The 17,829-nt window shown below is 39.9% G+C and overlaps 2 protein-coding genes across 2 annotated transcripts; both read left to right on the top strand.

Annotated features, from left to right (window-relative positions):
* The first annotated feature begins 1,255 nt into the window (after window positions 1-1,255).
* pvalb4 (parvalbumin 4) lies at window positions 1,256-2,788 on the top strand. Its single transcript, XM_058771950.1, has 5 exons — window positions 1,256-1,426; window positions 1,859-1,925; window positions 2,013-2,145; window positions 2,257-2,366; window positions 2,507-2,788. The coding sequence occupies exons 1-5, from the start codon at window positions 1,271-1,273 to the stop codon at window positions 2,530-2,532; spliced, it is 492 nt and encodes a 163-aa protein (XP_058627933.1). The 5' UTR covers window positions 1,256-1,270; the 3' UTR covers window positions 2,533-2,788.
* Window positions 2,789-6,353: 3,565 nt separating this feature from the next.
* On the top strand, window positions 6,354-8,538 carry pvalb8 (parvalbumin 8). The gene is made up of 5 exons (XM_058770200.1): window positions 6,354-6,380; window positions 6,858-6,922; window positions 7,545-7,677; window positions 7,976-8,085; window positions 8,335-8,538. The coding sequence occupies exons 2-5, from the start codon at window positions 6,862-6,864 to the stop codon at window positions 8,358-8,360; spliced, it is 330 nt and encodes a 109-aa protein (XP_058626183.1). The 5' UTR covers window positions 6,354-6,380; window positions 6,858-6,861; the 3' UTR covers window positions 8,361-8,538.
* The last annotated feature ends 9,291 nt before the right edge of the window (window positions 8,539-17,829 follow it).

Below are 17,829 nucleotides of genomic sequence, written 5' to 3'. Positions count from 1 at the left end.
TCTTGAATGCTCAGAATAGCTCATCGAACATTTAAACAAAGCGCCAGCCAAGCTCAGTCTTCCAAAACCCATTAAACACCCTGCAATGGGCACGACTTCATTAGAGCAACTGGCATTGCTCTTGCAATAATGTGGTGTTAACCATAATGGTGAATCAAACTGTTGACATTCTTAATTTGACCTTTAAGCTTTTAGACAGCTTATATAATTATCCTTAATTCTAATTTAGAGTGACCACTTGTACTCGTTTTCCTGGCCAGGATTTCAAAATTAAAATGCCTAAAATCGCCAAAATTTCCCTTTTGACAATGCACATTTGCATTGCTTTGAACCGTTCTCTGTAGATCCCGCCTTCTTGCACACGATTGGTCGCTTATGTACAATACCTGCACGATATTGGTCAAACTGCTTTTCAGTCATTTCCATCAGAAAGTATGAAAACAACAGGAAAACAAAGCCGAAACCCGGACATTTTAGGCTATTTAGAAACGACAAAAAGAGAACGTGTCTAATATAAAACAACTTTCAGTTAAGCATTAGTTAAACATTTCAGCTTTCGACGGTGTAGAACAAGTAGAAGAGTTTCTGACTGTAAAACCAGTTAGAGCTGGATGAACTTTGCTGCTCTCTGCTGATTGAATGTTGTATGCAACTGTCAAGAGTGAATTAATAGTACCACACTTTATAAAATACCGTGTACATTCACAAGAATAGCTTAAGAGAGGCGAATCTGATTCTTTTTCATAAGTTCAATGAAAAAATTTTCAAGCAAATAGCAAGTTTATAACAGTATAGTTCAATATCATAAATTTAAGTCATGAACATATAATGCTAATAAATGAAGAATTTTCCCAAACAGAAAACAGCTTTAAAAGAAAACCAGGACAATTTCGGACAACATTTTTAATGTTGTAAAATCTAAGACAGCAAGCACAAACAGAAATCTCATGCAAAATGAACTATCAATAGTATAACTAAATGAACAAATGAAGCATTTTACATGGAACTGATAACAATATAACCAGTAACATAAGCAAACACAACCGAAGAGTCCATACCCAGAGCACAAACAGAAATCTCCCTTTGAAAAGTGTCCCGAATGTCTCCCTTCATATAACCCGGTGAGCAAGTGTCCATAGGAACATGTCCATGCACTATCAGCAGCATGTATTATTAGCAAGCAAGTATATGATGGACTTTTTTTTCAAACGCACCTTTTAAGCATCTTCATTTTTGAAGATAAATATAGTACAGTGTGTCTGCTGGGCGCATGTCAACTGGCCCCTCGGCCGGCGGGTGTCTATTACATTATGATTCATATTTGGAGTCGCTGAAAGTATATAAGGGGGACATCAGGGGCCCGGAGATCACTGCAGTTCACAGCTCAAGTCTTCTGAAACTACTTCAGCACCAAAAGACAAAAGAGGTGAGTTTGCATTGGGAACCCAGTCTATCTCTGAAGAAAAAAAAAAAAAAAACCTGGACAGGTACATCCTGAATTGGTTTCGGAGCAGTCAATAATGGAAATGAAAAGCTTGCATCGTAAATTTTCTCTTCATCTGAATCGGCTGTGGGATTTCTTTTTGCCTGCTGGTTTATTTTAAGAAGACCTTGTGGTCACACACACCGGACTCTTTGGGATTTAACTTTTCGCTGTTTTTATGGGATTTGCATGGTTGATGGCATGAAACAAATTAAATGTTATTAGATTAAACATTGTCAGGGATTAAGTAAACCACAACTGTATGACTTTTAAATGTCCGTATGGAGGAGACAAACTGGACTAAATGCATCTGAGCTTTTAGAGCTCAAAAAATGAAAGTTGTGTGTAATATTTCCTGTTTTGATATCCATTTAGCTAAAGATGGCATTCTCCGGAGTCCTGAAAGACGCTGACATCACTGCAGCACTGGAGGCATGCAAGGGTGAGCGACACCACGAGCAGACAGATCTCTAACACACCGTCCTCCATTAAAGCGTGTATTTATCAGGCTCCTGTATTTCCCACACAGCTGCTGACTCCTTCAACCACAAGGCTTTCTTCGCCAAGGTCGGTCTGACCAGCAAGTCTGCTGATGATGTGAAGAAGGCTTTCGCAATCATTGACCAGGACAAGAGTGGCTTCATTGAGGAGGATGAACTCAAGTAAGAGCAAACAAGTACTTTTTTTTATACTAAAACTGGACTGATTTGGCTTTTGAACACCATAAATGAAATCTCTGTTCTCGTAAACTCTGACAAGTTGTGTGTTTGCAGACTGTTCCTGCAGAACTTCAAGGCTAATGCCAGGGCACTGACTGACGCCGAGACCAAGACTTTCCTGAAGGCTGGAGATTCTGATGGTGATGGCAAGATCGGTGTTGATGGTCAGTCAAGATTAAACTTGCCTTGAAAATATTCTAAATGCACCTTAATATGCACTTCGAGGATTTTAAAATGCATACTATAGAAGGTTAAAACAAATATTTAACAATACTAGATCTGATTGTTTCTTTCTTTCTGACAGAGTTCGCTGCCTTGGTTAAGTCATAAATGGCTTCTGACCAACAACACCTCTTGCTCTGAAGGAACAACTTTGCCCAAGACCTCCCATTTTCATCTTACTATAAATAATTTTTATACACATGATGCTTATGAGAAGTTTCCTCCCATGAAGCACACTGTCAAAACGATGACTGTGAATGTAGCGGTTGTGTCTCCTGTCTTAAATATGAACTTTGCTTACTGTAAAATCTGATGCACTTTTACGGGAACGGACGATACGAAAAGAATAAATATTCTTTTTCAATATAGACTTCTTTTCATTTCTTCTCGCAAAACTGCGTTTCACTCCAGCTGTATGCAGAAAGTTTATAACCACATTTCCAGTTCAGTAAAATAAAATGAAATAAAACAAAAATATATTTGTATTTGGTGGGTTATTTGGGACCACTGCCGTAAAAACTGCAAACATTAATTTTTTTATTATTATTAATGGCTGTTTGTTTGGTGGCTCATGCATTCATTTGGTTATACTGCATATGTGAAATACCTATATTCACAAAGATTATAGTTACTCACAAGCCAAAGCTTATCTGTTAAAATAAAATAATTTAATCAATTTAAAATCGCTCTTTTCTTTTTTCTTTTGGAAGAAAATTTAGTGCTGTCAAACGATCAATCGCATCCAAAATAAAAGGTTTTGTTTACATAATATATGTGTGTGTAATGTGTATATTTATTATGTATATATAAATACAAACACACGCATGTATATATTTAAGAAAAATATGTTATGTTTATATGTTCAGTATATTTATATATAATATAAAATATAAGAATATAAATATATATTTTCAAAATATTTAATGTATGTGTGTGTATTTATATATGCATAATAAATATATACAGTACACATGCATATATTACGTAAACAAAACCTTTTATTTTGGATGTGATTAATCGCAATTAAGCGTTTGACAGCACTAGAAGAAATTTTAATTTTTATTCAGCAAGGACACATTAAATTAATCAAAAATGACAGTAAAAACTTTTAGAATAAACTATTACAAAGATCAGAATTACTCAGCAACAAGCCAATATTCACCTGTTCAAATAAATAAATAAACAAGCAAACTAACTTTTCCCCCGAGCGTATATTTTAGCTTGAGTCTTCCACTAGATGGCGTTACTTTACAATTAGTGAATAGATAGTAAAAGCATACACTTTTACTTACTTTTTAAAATGTGTTTATTATCTACAATGTCATAAAAACAGCAGCACCCTTTATAAGGGACATCTTTGTACCATATTAGTACCTTGTAATAGTAGTATATATAGGCTACTATACATTTTTTAGGGGTCCAGAGACTTCCCTCAAAGGGTACTGCTGTTGTGTCCCTAAAAGTACAGTTTTTGCACTTTTTTTTTTTTCTGAGTGTAGTTGCTAAAGAGTAGCATGCTAGGCTAGTTAGGCTCTGACACACTAAAAGCAGCTGAGCTCTGCCAAAACAGACACCTTAGTAGAGGTCAATGTAGAGTAACTTAGTGCTTGCAGAGAATATAAGCAAATGTAAATGAATAAATGATTGTTCAGTAACCGTATAGGATATGAGGTATCATCATGGCCCATGACATCAGTGTTGCAGGGTAAGTAGCACCTCTGTATCCGGTGTCCTTGTCAGCCTCAGGCTCTTGGGTTTCTCTCTGTGCAGCATCACGCTGGGTTATCCCACGCATGGAGTGTCCCAAAGCATGTCACAGCAAACACCTCGTCCTAATGAATTTAAATGGGCCATGTGCGCCCTGCAACTCAATAGGCACGCTAGTATGCATTAACGCAGTCTTTTGTGATGCACTCAAACATGACTGTCAATGTAAATGCTTATAGAAGTTGATACTAGGAGCCAAATTGACGTACTTGCTATCATAATGACAGATGCATTAGTAAAACAAATGAAAAATCCTCTATAATAAAATGAACTATATACCAATTAACATGATGTAAAAGCACAGCTGTCACGAAATACACTACCTTTAAAAGTTTGGTGTCTGTAAGAAGTTAAAAAAACAAAAAAACAATACTTTGATTTAGCAAGGATGTATTAAAATGATTGAAAATGACACTAAAGACGTTTATTATAAACTATTAAGAAACTATTTCAAAGATTACTCACCAACAAGCCAATATTTACAAATAAATAGGTACATAAATATTGAAATAAGCCTTTTATGCTTACCAAGGATGCATTTATTCGATCAAGGTAAAAACTGTAATATTGTAAAATATTATTACGATAATAAATAACTGTTTTCTGTTTAAATATATTTTAAAATGTACTGTGATGCAAAGCTGAATTTTCAGCATCATTAACCCAGTCAGAAATCATTCTAATATGCATCATTATAATATACAGCCATTTCTTATTATCTATAATGTTGAAAACAGTTGTGCTGCTTCATATTTTTGTTGAAATCGTGGTACATTTTTTCAAGATTCTTTGATGAATAGAAATTTTTTGTAACATTGTAAATGCCTTAATGTCATTTTGATCAATTTAATGCTTCACTACTAAATAAAGAAAAAAAAAAACCCTGCTAATTCTTTGACAGGTACAGTATTATGCAGTATTAATCAGAGAAACTGAATATTTCTACTTAAAAAAAAATGTTGATAATGCACATGATGCAAGTGTCATTAAAACATCCATGTGTTGACACCTAAACAAATACTGTTTATTCATATTTTTCTGTTTATAGCATTTAAAGCATGAGATAATATAACTAAAAAAGTCAAATCAATATCTGTGTCGACATATTAGACACTTGAAGAAAAACTGTCAGTGTATCTGTTTCACACGTATGAAGGATGCGCTGTCTGTAACCCCATCGCTCTGACGGAAACAACACCTCAAATGAATTGTAACATGGGGTTTGGTGACAAAAAATTAGGCAGTGTCTGTTTTTCTTTTTCTTTTCCTGCACTTGAGACCATAAAGTACTGACATATTGCACCCTCTTACATAATATATGCGTCTAGCAGGTGCATTTTAAACATTGATTACAGTGTGCTATTGGGCACCAGTCAAAAGGTGACCTTGTATCCCTGAATCAGCAGAGGAAAAATGACAGCTCGCTGTTTGTCTGCCTATGGAGGGTGAAATGAGAAGGATAAACTCTCTATAACAACACAGACTGTCCACAGCTATACCTATGAATTAGTTTTGCATCTGGTGACCAGTGGATTACGGGGTCCCATCTGTTCATAAAGACAATATGGAGCAGATTACAAAGTCAAAAAAAATAAAAATCCAGTGCAGATTATGGGATTTATAAGAAGATCTGGTAGCAATAAATTAAAGCAAGCACAAGGAATAGTGGTTTTCGAGCATCCCAGAGTGTCCCCACCTCCCATCAGAAATGCAATATAAAAGCGTTTATATAATATTCTAATGAGGAATTTAGAATGACCTCATGTAAAGCAGAAGGGAAAGAGGGAGGGATGGACTGACCAACCTGAGAGGGGGATCGGATGTACATGAGATAGGTGAACGAGTGTGAGGGCTTTTGTGATGTGTGTATTATGATATAGGATGGGAGGGATGTGACAGCAAAGCATTTATTACTTAATTTGCCTTTTACAAGGGCGTCACAGATGTCTGAGGGCTGGCCCACACACACACACACACATAAGTCAAACAGATATAAATAGTACAGGTTAATTAGTTAGGTAAGTAATTTGAGCCAGGGCCTGGCAGTTAGAATTTGATCCACAGACAGGTAACTCAAGAATTACCCATTGTCACTGCCTTCAGATCTATATAAATCGCACCTGGACAGACTCGCAGTCACCACTCAGCCTTACTTCTGTTGACTCGCCTGCCGGGAGAACTTCACTGAGGTAAGTGCCTGCTCTTTGCCAGCGAATCAGGGAATCTCTTTTTGTGTTTAGCAGCACATTGCGTACTGCTTTAGGTTTGTTTTATAAGAATTATCCTCACCAACGCTGCATGTATATGACTCCTTTAATAAAAATAGCATTCAAATACATGCATATACGAGTTTTTATAATGAAAATTGCATTGAAAAAGCATGCATATGAAAGTTTTATTTGATAAAAATGCACTAGAATGCTAATATATCCTAATATATCTATCTATCTATGCCAGCAACTTAGTTGAACTTGTGTCAATCTGTATCTTTAGTCGATTTTTATTTATTTGTTTTATATACTTTTTTAACCAAGCAAGATTTATTTAAATGTAGCCCAGCCTGGTTCGTGTATTAAAATGAACTGCATATTATATTATATTATGTATGGCTGCTGCTTGTAAAAATCAATGAATTATTTAAAAACTGTTCTTCTTTTTTTCTCCAGAACCATGTCACTCTCATCTGTCCTTTCCGCTGATGCCATCGACAGTGCACTCAAGGACTGTCAAGGTAGGAGACATGACCATGATCATAACATGAGCATGAGGTAAGGATCCTGGACTTAGTAGACAGGTGTTTTGAAAGAGGTGTAAAGGAGGCGATGTATGTGAAGGTTGAGCGTCGCTCACTGAAAAAAGAGGAGGGGGATGCATATAATGCTGTTTTAGAAACTATGCCACGGCGCTGTATGGAGACATCAAGGGGCTTCACTGCAAGATGAGGAGGGAGACCACTGTAAGCGGCGGGGAATACCATCAGATCTGACAAGCATACTATGTGGACAACTTGGTAGTCATGTGACTTCTACATGTTTGTAGGTCATGTGACTTACGTGTATGTTTTGCCAGAGTGTTTTTACAACTGAAGATGGTGTTTGGAAGAACACTGAAACGTCTTGTCGTTTGTTTTTATGTAGTCCAGTGGTTTTACATAAAGAGTTTGTTTGGAACAGGGTGTAGGAGACACTGTCTCTCCGGTATCAGCAGCATGTTTGTGCCTTATCAGCAGATTAGGAATTGAAGCTTTGAAGTTTTTGTGAACGTCTGACTTCAGCTGCTCCTTATATGGCAGTGTCAGATTTCACAGTCACTTACCATGTTTTTAATTGGTTATTTGATTGGTCTTCTTCCAGCTCCTGACTCCTTCAACCCCAAAAAGTTCTTCCAGCTGTGCGGTCTGACAAAGAAAAGCCCTCAGGAAGTGAAGAATGTCTTTAACATCTTGGACAACGATGCCAGCGGATTCATCGAGGAGGAAGAACTCAAGTAGGAACTTTCACACAAGCCTACATGCAAAGAGCAGATAATTGACAGGATCAATGCAAGAACAACAGATTTCAGCCTTTTATCTTACTAGGCTGGCTTTCCAAGCACATGAATTATTAAGCATTCAAAAACAGACAGGGATTAGCTGCGGCCTTTTAATTAAGAAAGACGCTTTATCCACCTGCTTTGAATACATCCTGTCTCTGTCTGCGTACCAATATTTTAAGCATTTCCTTCCTGGACAGGAGGACTGTCTGATGTGGGACACGAGATGATGCTCTTTCTGATGTCCTTCCAGGTTTTTCTTGCAGCGGTTCTCACCTGGAGCTCGTGTACTGACCGATAAAGAGACAAAGGGTTTCCTATCGGCTGCTGATGATGACAGCGATGGCAAGATCGGAGCAGATGGTAATCATGGCTTTTATATAATATTTCCGTCATTCATAATTAACACACAGTCGATCCAGACAGTTTTGTGATTGTTTCCATTTGATTTCTATTCATATGAACACACGCTGTTAACTCACATTCATGTAATTGCAATTTAAATATCCATATCATGCTTACATTATATTGTTTGTCGATTGTAAGTCGTTTATTTGAGCTTCTGCAGGTTTACAGCTCACGTGAATGAATTGTGTCTCTGATCTCTTGCAGAATTCCAGGCGATGGTTCTGTCCTGAATGATCAGTACACATCTCTCCCCTCTCTTGTACTCAGATTTCATTTCAATTCAGCAGTCCCGCCACTCGATACACAGGTGTTTTTGCTCCCGGGGACCCCCTGGTCAATAGAGTCCACACAAGGCAGACGCATACAGTACACACTGCAGTTTTTATTTGATTTTTGAATAATGTAGAGGGGCGCACATGGGCACTGACCAAACGTAAAACTACTTGAAAATTATTATTGAAGTGAATAAATAAATGGCTCAAAATATTTCAAATGTTGTCTGTGTTATTTTCATTCTGGTCGTAAAATATTGAAGAGGTGAACACAGGGCCTTAAAATACAGTAGCACTTCATAGAAACATGGAACACGTGAATGAAACAAAGAGGTTTGATGAATGACTTCAGGAAATAAAACTTCACAATAAAGAGGACTTTGTGTAGATAAACATGATAAAGCCACTTTGGCCAAAAGTGTCAGCTAAAATGAAATAAAAGCATTGAAAATGACATGAAATGAAATTTAAATGTGACACAAAATTCCCATACACAGAGAATCAATGACATTTCTGATTGCAAGATCCAAATGTGCATAGAATATGTAAGATTAGAATAAAATTGTATATTATTAATTGTTAATCAAAATCAGACAAGACTTACATGTAATAAATAAATAAACAAATAGTGATAATAATAATAATTCTATTATAATTACATATTTGTTAAATTACATATTCATATATATTAATAATAAATTAACTAAAACAATTAATTAATCACTGCTGAAGACGGAAATTGTAGTAAAATGATATGCCCACAAAATGAATCCCATTATAAAAGCTTGGAGCTTTACATGGATAATATCGGGTTTACCATAACGTGTGTCATTCAATATGAATAAACAATGTGCAAGACAATGCGTGAGCAAATATTATTAGGATAACTATGGCTGCTGTCAATCATTAGTTAGCACGCACAGTTTTGCCCATAAAAAGTACACGCACAGATTTGCCATAAATCTAAGCAGTTTACTTTTCACACATTACATTGAACATCTTCCAATTTCTACTGTCTCTCTTAAACATGCATTTACTAATGTATTATAGCAATATATAACGGTACTGTGGTATTGGTTTATGCTGCATCCTAGAAAATATGAAAAAATCAACTGGCATTTCACCTTCACTGTAAAAAGTGATAAGTTGACAAATTAAAAAAACTGAGGAAACTTGTTGCCTTAAAAATTTTTAAGTAAATGATAATTAAAAAAATAAGCTAAGTGAATTGTCAAGTTCACTTAACTTTTTTTTATTTTTTATTATTATTTACTTAATAATTTTAAGGCAACGGGTTTCCTCAATTTTTTTAAGTTAAGTCAACTTATCACTTTTTACAGTGTTGAAACTGATTGAGTATTTGGGGTGATGTGGCATAGGGGTTAAACTTTCAAGGAACTGATCCTTAATTGCTGCAAGTCGCTAGTTTAAAAGTGTCTGCTACACGGCCGCTTAACAATTGTTGGCCTCTAACCCATGTTTAGTTTGTTATGGTCATCCTTCCTGTTGCTATCCATCGTTGGTGGAGATTTCTCGCACCACGTTCAACCTACTGTAATTCAGCCTCTCTGTATGGATGCATTTTCTACACAAATGCATGTTTTCCAAACAGTCAGCTCACTGTAGACTTTAATAGCTGAGAATTACACAACAGGACCTAGAATTAGAGCGAGCATGTTGACTACTAGACACCACACCCTGACATTAGCAGCCTGTGTATGAGTGCAATTCTGCTTCACATACATGCACTGTAAAATATTGCCAGGATTTTACCAGAAACAGCAACAGTTTCTTACATTAAAATACTGTACTAAATTTTGCTTGGTTGTTTTTGTCTTAACTCAACTCAAGTGGTGTTTAAGAGAGAAAATGACATTGTCTCCAGAGATTTCACAGTAAAATCCAGAGAGAACTGGATTTTTACTGTAAGAACTATTCGGTAAATTGTCAATATTTTCAACTGTAAAGTTACAGCCCAATGTACCATGTTAATATGAAGGAATTGTATTTTAGGGTTGAAGGAAATGGAATACGGTGCTGGTAATTTTCTGCCAGGACATTATCAGTTTTTTTTTATTGATTTATTTTCTATCGGCATATCTGATTAATGACAATAAGTTGTTTCTAATATTAAATATTGTGGTGAGAGACATTATTAATAACATGTTTTGCATTGTGAATCTCAAAATCATGCACCTTACACCACTAAAATGTGGGATATCTCAGGAGATTTCATTAAAATTTACATCAGCTGTTCCAGTGAAGTTTAAAGGGACAGTTCAGTAACTTTCCACATCACTCTTGTCATCTTCCTCCATGATAGCATAAACAAAGGCCATTTTTAGATTGCATTCCTTAAATATGTTTTTGTATATACAATTATTAATGTAAAAGTTCTAAATTAAATACACTTTATCTATACGTGTTTATTAGTTATGGTTGATGAATTTAAAAATTTTGGATAAATTAAACTATAATTTTTTTAATTAAGCAAGGACTAATTATTAATAATCTGTTGTCAAAGAAATGCCTGACATGATTATGAACATATAATAAATGAATGAATAAATGAATGAACAAATAAATCAATAAATGGACAGAGAATAAAAAACAAACAAACACCTTCGAAACCCAGAAAACGACTTACAGTGGCTTTCGAGCTGTAAATGAGGTGCATGTGGCACTGCTGGGATATATGGGCTGGAAAAGTCATAGATACCACTATTCAGGGATACAATAGATCATGACCCCTAAATGGTCAGAAAGCATGACTTGTAAACAGGAAGGAAATCGGAGACGTCAGGTCCAGGCTGACTCTTTGGGCAGTAGAGTGGGATCATGTGACAAGGGCGGGAGAGCGGGATAGTTGTGACAGTGCAGTATTATTAGGCCTACTGTACAGTCTCAAGCTGCAGAGGGAGAAACAGAAGAAAAATCACAATCAAGGCAAAAAGCCATTTTTATGGTTTTCACAAATTACTGAATGTGTTTCTGCTAATTTTAGCATGTTTAGCCAGCACGCTAAACAGTTATACTCGTAATGAACTGTCTTACTGTGTTTTACAGTGTGATTACCTCACTCAATAAACATATACTATAAAATGACATATAATAGTGCAGAGCTATGCAAAATGAGAGGCACCTACAGATTTAGTAGACAGAGGTAGTCTGCTTTTTTATGTGCATATTACCTTCAAATTCTTGCACATTACAAAAAATTAAACAAGAGATGATATTTAAAACTTAACATTAACAATATTATAACTTATTATTATAATAGTATTATAAACTTAGTATTATAACATGAAAATCTGTGAAAAGGGCATATTGCTTTATGGCTGTCAGCGAATCCACGCAGTCTCTGCCTCCACTGTCACCACAATCATCAGCCACCACTTACACCAGATCACACTCACCTGAATTCTGATTACCTGCACCTGCCATCTTCAATCAAGCCACCTTTAAGAACACGCTCCTCACAGTCACTCATCGTCTGGTCTACCGTTCACATCCATGAACTTTACCAGACTCCTTGTATGCTACTTACTTGTGTTACTATTCCCTAGATCCTCCTACTCCGTGCTTCCTCGTTGCTGGCCAGCAATCTCCAACGAACCTGCAAAGACATATATCCTTCAGTGCTCAGCTAAGAACCCTTGAACTGACCCTAGTGCTACTTACTCACCTGCTTTTGTTCCTGACGGTCTTCTTCCCCGATTCCATCAATAAATCATTCCTGTTCATTCACTTACCTGTTGTCTCTGGCTTGATCTGTGACAGAAGACCGGCCCAACGACATTCACCTCTATGAATCCCCAGCCTCCCACTCCCGCAGAGGTCCTTGAGGAACTGGTGAACACCCTCCGGGACTCTAATGCCAGTCACTGCTCCTCAATCTGCCTCTGCCAGTCCCATGGCCATGCCTATACGGGTGATGCGGCTGGATGTGGCGGCTTCCTCTTGGAAGTAGTGTTATTTATTGAGATGCAGCCGCAGAAATTCACGACTGAGTGTGCTAAAGTAGCCTTCCTCATTTCTCTCCTCTCTGGTAGAGCATTGTTGTGGGCTAAAGCTATATGGAATGCCAGTAGTACCATAATTAATTCCTATGAAGCTTTCTCTAACCACTTCAAGGAAGTGTTTGGCTTTGCTACAGGAGAGCATGTCTGATCAACTCCTGCGGCTGTGCCAGGGCTCCTCTTCCACCAACAATTACACCTTGTACTGGAGGGACCCACGGTGGACATCATGACATGACATCATCGCTGGAGCAAATTTTGCCATCACAGCTGCCTCTCAGCTCTCCCCAGGCCACTCCACAAGTCACGTACAGCCCAGATTGCTTCCACTCTCATCGAAAGTCCCGAACCTCAGGAGACACCTACCATCCCATCTGATTATGAGGTGTTCCAGGATGTCTTCAGTAAGCATGCAGCCACTCAGTTACCACCTCATCGGCCGTGGGACTGTGCAATCGACTTGCTGCCTGGAGCTAAACTCGCCAATGGTCGATTTTATCCTCTGTCCATCTCGGAGCGCAAGGCAACGGAGGAATACATCCAGGAGGCTCTTAACCAGGGATTCATCCGACCTTCCACCTCTCCAGTGGCTTCAAGTTTCTTCTTTGTGGGCAAGAAGGACGGGAGCTTGCGACCATGCATTGACTATCGCGCTCTAAACTCCCAGACGGTGAAACTCCCTTATCCTCGTTCCCTGGTCCCCGCTGCTCTCGAGGAATTCCGTGGGGCCCGCATCTTCTCCAAGCTGGACCTGCAGAACGCATATAACCTCGTTCGTATTCGGGAAGGCGACGAGTGGAAGACGGCATTCATCACCCCCTCTGGCCACTATGAGTACTACGTTATGTCCTCCAGAGGCTCCGCCAACACCATCTCTACCTCAAGCTGGTGAAGTGCGAGTTCCATCGCCCCACTGTACAGTTCCTCGGTTACATCATCGGCCAAGAGGATATTCAGATGGACCAGGGGAAGGTAACAGCAGTCAAGGAGTGGCCTCTTCCAATGTCTGTGAAGGCGCTTCAGTGATTTCTGGGGTTTGCTAACTTTTATCGTCGTTTCATCAAGGATTTCAGTTTACATACAGCCCGTTAACCTCCATGCTGAGAGGTAGCCCAAATCCCTGTCCTGGAATTCCATCTCCCACAAAGCCTTCGAAGGACTTAAGTCAGCCTTCAGCACGGCCCCCATACTTTGCCATCCAGATCCCCACACTCCATTCATGGTTGAAGTTGATGTGTACACCACCGGAGTCTGGGTCGTGCTTTCCCAGCAATTTGGTGAGCCTCCACACCTCCAGCCTTGCGCATACTACTCCAAGAAACTGACCCCAGCAGAGCAAAATTATGATATCAGTAACAGGGAGTTACTCGCCATCAAGCTTGCCCTGGAAGAGTGGCGGCATTGGCTGGAGGGAGCTAACCATCCATTCTCCGTCATAACTGACCACAAGAACCTCCAATATCTCAGAGACGCCAAGAGGCTCAATCAACGCCAAGCCCGCTGGGCTTTGTTCTTCACCCGGTTCAACTTTACCATTACCTACCGTCCTGGAAATCGCAACTGTAAAGCAGACGCCCTGTCACACTTGCACTCCCCTGATTCACCTGACCCAGAACCGATTCTCCCTCCAGCCCTGATTGTCAGCCCGATTCAATGGAACATCGACGAGGACATTCAAAACCGAATGCCGCCACTCAAACCGAATCCGCTCCGCTGGGAGGCCCAGAAGGGAGAACGTATGTTCCCATCTCCCAACATCAATCCCTTCTGGGCTCAGTTCACAATGTACCGGGCTCTGGATATCCAGGCAGTCAACTGACCCTCTCGCTCCTCCAGGCTCAGTACTGGTGGCCCAGTATGTCCCGTGATGTCATCAGGTACGTCCAGAGTTGCTCAGTCTGTGCCATGTCCAAGACTCCTCGTCACCTTCCCGTAGGCAAGCTCGTGCCCCTACCCATACCATGCCAGCCATGGTCTCACATGGGAATTAACTTTGTGACAGACCTCCCCAACTCTGATAACCACACCTTTATCCTAGTAGCAGTAGATAATTTCTCGAAGGCCTGCAGACTAATTCCCCTCAAGGAACTGCCCACTGCACTAGAAATTGCCGAAAGTCTGTTTATTCATGTCTTCAGGAACTTTGGAATCCCCGAGGACATCGTCTCAGATCGGGGTCCACAAATCATTTCCCGCATCTGGAGAGCCTTCTTCCGGCTGTTAGGGGTCACGGTGAGCTTGTCCTCTGGCTACCATCTCCAGACGAACGGCCAGACTGAGCGTAAGATCCAAAAACTCGGGCGTTACCTCCGGGCACACTGTCAGGATGACCAACACAGCTGGAGCTGCTACCTCCCTTGGGCCGAGTATGCACAGAACTCCCGCTGGCAGAACACCACTGGCCTCACGCCATTCCAGTGCATACTCTGTTACCAGCCCCCGCTCTTCCCGTGGACAGGAGAGCCATCGGAGGTTCCAGCTGTAGACTACTGGTTCCGAGCGAGAGAGTGTGGGACTCAGCTCACGTTCACCTTCAACATGCGGTGCGGAGGCACAAGACATTTGCAGATGCCCGGCATTCCTCCACTCCCACTTACCATCCTGGAGAAAAGGTATGGCTGTTCACCCGGGATCTGCGTCTCTGCCTGCCCTGCAAGAAGCTGGTCCCCGCTACATCGGTCCATTCGAGATACAGAGGCAGATTAATGAGGTCACCTATCACATTTACATTTACATTTAGTCATTTTGCAGACGCTTTTATCCAAAGCGACTTACAATTGGGGAATACATAAAGCGATTCATCTTGAAGAGGCAATCCGACAAACAAAGTGCTTGTAACTCCAAGTCTCAGGCATTGTTTAAATAAGTACAAGCTAGCAAGGGAAGGAATAAATAAGGAGAAAGAGTTTTTTTTTTTTTTATGTGTAAGGTGAAGTCAAGTAGTGTCGAAAGAGATGAGTTTTCAGCTGTTGCTTGAAGATTGACAGGGATCCAGCACTCCGAATATGGGAAGATCATTCCACCAGCCAGGAATGGTGAACGAGAATGTTCTGGAGAGTGATTTTGAGCCTCTTTGTGATGGTACCACGAGGCGTCGCTCACTAGCAGATCTCAGACTTCTGGAGGGGATGTAGATTCTTAATAGTGAGTGCATGTAGGCGGGTGCTGAGCCTGTGGTTGTTCTATAAGCAAGCATCAGTGTCTTGAACTTGATGCGAGCTGCGATTGGTAGCCAATGCAATGAGATAAAGAGAGGTGTGACATGGGCTCTGTTGGGTTCCTTGAAGACCAGTCGTGCCGCCGCATTCTGAATCAATCAGCTATCAGCTCCAACTACCACCCAGTTACAGAATTCACCTCACCTCTCACGTGTCCCTCCATAAACCCTTCTCTCTTTCTGCACCAGGATCCACCACGCCGGACGAATCTCCTCCTCGAGAGATCCTGGACCAACCATCCGTCTATCAGGTCAGAGACATCCTGGACTCGCGGCGGCAGGGTGGCCGGCTTGAGTACTTAGTTGACTGGGAAGGATATGGACCAGAGGAACGATCCTGGGTGGTCTGGGATGACATCCTTGATTCCATGTTATGAGATGACTTCCATCGCACCCATCCAAATCTTCCCGCACCCAGAGGCCTTGGCCGCCCCCGTCGCTGCTTGAGGGTGTCAGGAGCCGCCCCTGGAGGAGGAGGTAATGTCAGCGAATCCACGCAGTCTCTCACACTCACCTGAATTCTGATTACCTGCACCTGCCGTGTTCAATCAAGCCACCTTTTAAGAACACGCTCCTCAAAAACACTCATTGTCTGGTCTACCGTTCACATCCATGAACTTTACCAGACTCCTTGTATGCTACTTACCTGTGTTACTATTCCCTAGATCCTCTGACAATCCTCCTACTCCGTGCTTCCTCGTTGCTGGCCAGCAATCTCCAAAGAACCTGCAAAGACATACATCCTTCAGTGCTTAGCTAAGAACCCTTGAACTGACTCTAGTGCTACTTACTGCTTTTGAACCTGATGATCTTTTTCCCCGATTCTATCAATAAATCATTCCTGTTCATTCACTTACCTGTTGTCTCTGGCTTGATCTGTGATAGTGGCAGCAACAAATGGCCAATTGGCATATGTGCCATGATAACCAATTACATTACAGCCTTGCCATCCTTGAATTTTTCTCAAAGTTGTGCAAGTCTATCACTCTTTACTGATACCAGAAAAACTGAGTCCTATTTGTCACAAAATTGTCCTTTTTGGTGTAAACTCTAAAAACAGAACAATTTAAAATGAATGTTTAACGGCAAGTATTTTGAAGATTAGCTGATATGCAGTTGATTCATTAAATGATAAGCTGTTTTCCCACAAAAGCAGTTTATTCAGCGTAGTGAAGCCTCTCTTCCATTGACATCCATTAAAAAAAACAGCCTCTGGTCTCCTTCTTGCATACTGGAGCATTATGTTTTTTTTGCTAACCTTGGTATAGCCACTGTAATTGCGTGATATATTTACGACAGTGAATTCCACTCACGGCTGGCAATTTTGGAAAGGTTAGCTTTGAAAGCATAAGATCCCACCCTCCGTACAAAATCACTCTCCAAAGCCACACCTCCTCCAAAGGTGGAGGACTGAATGGAGCGCTATCAGATTACCTCATCTCTCATTCTCCACTGAGAAAACATTACAGTAAAAAGCGCATAATATAACAATAATAATGCCTTTCATTCTCACTCGGTGTTGTAAAAATGTACGACATCAACACAGTGTAAAGTTCTTCTGATAAAAGCATCTGCCAAATGCGTTAATGTAAATACCCATAGGGGGCTGTTTCCACTACACCATTTTCAACTATAAACATAAAACTTTTTATGTGTTTTGGCCGTTTATTTACACAACAATGGCATTTTGTGGGCCTTAAAACACAAAAAAAAGGTTTTCAAAGTGCACGTTTTTGAAAATTATACCATTATCGTCTCTGTATAAACTTCAAAAACACGAATTTGTGAAAATGGTGGCGTCCTGTGCGTACGTATTACATGTTCAGTCTATAGGTATGTGCGCAGGCATGTAGTGTTTCTTTACTAAGTGACATCGCCTTCTATTGGCCTGACGTGTATAATATAGTGTTTTTAGTCACTTTTGCAGAACTGCAGATGTATGCGAAAATGTTCAAAAACACAAATGAAAAACATTTCCATTTTCAGTACATGACTGTCATGTAAATGTACCCTTGGAGAGGGTAGGTGAGAAAATGACATACCAAAATTATTTTGGGTTTTGTGCAGAGTATGAAAGTATGAAATATGTCATAACATCATAATCATAATAAAAATTTTGCATGCACATTCACAATCAGAGTATCCAAACTTGGCATGCATCTTCAAGGTCCTAAATGAGAAAAAGTCACAA

Source organism: Onychostoma macrolepis, chromosome 03 (genome assembly GCF_012432095.1).
Source record: "Onychostoma macrolepis isolate SWU-2019 chromosome 03, ASM1243209v1, whole genome shotgun sequence".
Classification (NCBI taxonomy): Eukaryota; Metazoa; Chordata; class Actinopteri; order Cypriniformes; family Cyprinidae; genus Onychostoma; species Onychostoma macrolepis.
Note: the sequence above shows the minus strand (reverse complement) of the source record. Positions and strands in the feature narration are given on the sequence as shown.

What these genes read in the sequence shown, in the direction of transcription:
- pvalb8 (XM_058770200.1), top strand. Translation starts at nt 6,862, where the DNA reads ATGTCACTCTCATCTGTCCTTTCCGCTGATGCCATCGACAGTGCACTC. An exon ending in TGCACTCAAGGACTGTCAAG is followed by an intron (nt 6,923 to 7,544) that starts GTAGGAGACATG and finishes GTCTTCTTCCAG; the next exon opens with CTCCTGACTCCTTCAACCCC. An exon ending in ATCGAGGAGGAAGAACTCAA is followed by an intron (nt 7,678 to 7,975) that starts GTAGGAACTTTC and finishes ATGTCCTTCCAG; the next exon opens with GTTTTTCTTGCAGCGGTTCT.
- pvalb4 (XM_058771950.1), top strand. Translation starts at nt 1,271, where the DNA reads ATGTCAACTGGCCCCTCGGCCGGCGGGTGTCTATTACATTATGATTCA. An exon ending in AGCACCAAAAGACAAAAGAG is followed by an intron (nt 1,427 to 1,858) that starts GTGAGTTTGCAT and finishes ATATCCATTTAG; the next exon opens with CTAAAGATGGCATTCTCCGG. An exon ending in AGCACTGGAGGCATGCAAGG is followed by an intron (nt 1,926 to 2,012) that starts GTGAGCGACACC and finishes TTTCCCACACAG; the next exon opens with CTGCTGACTCCTTCAACCAC.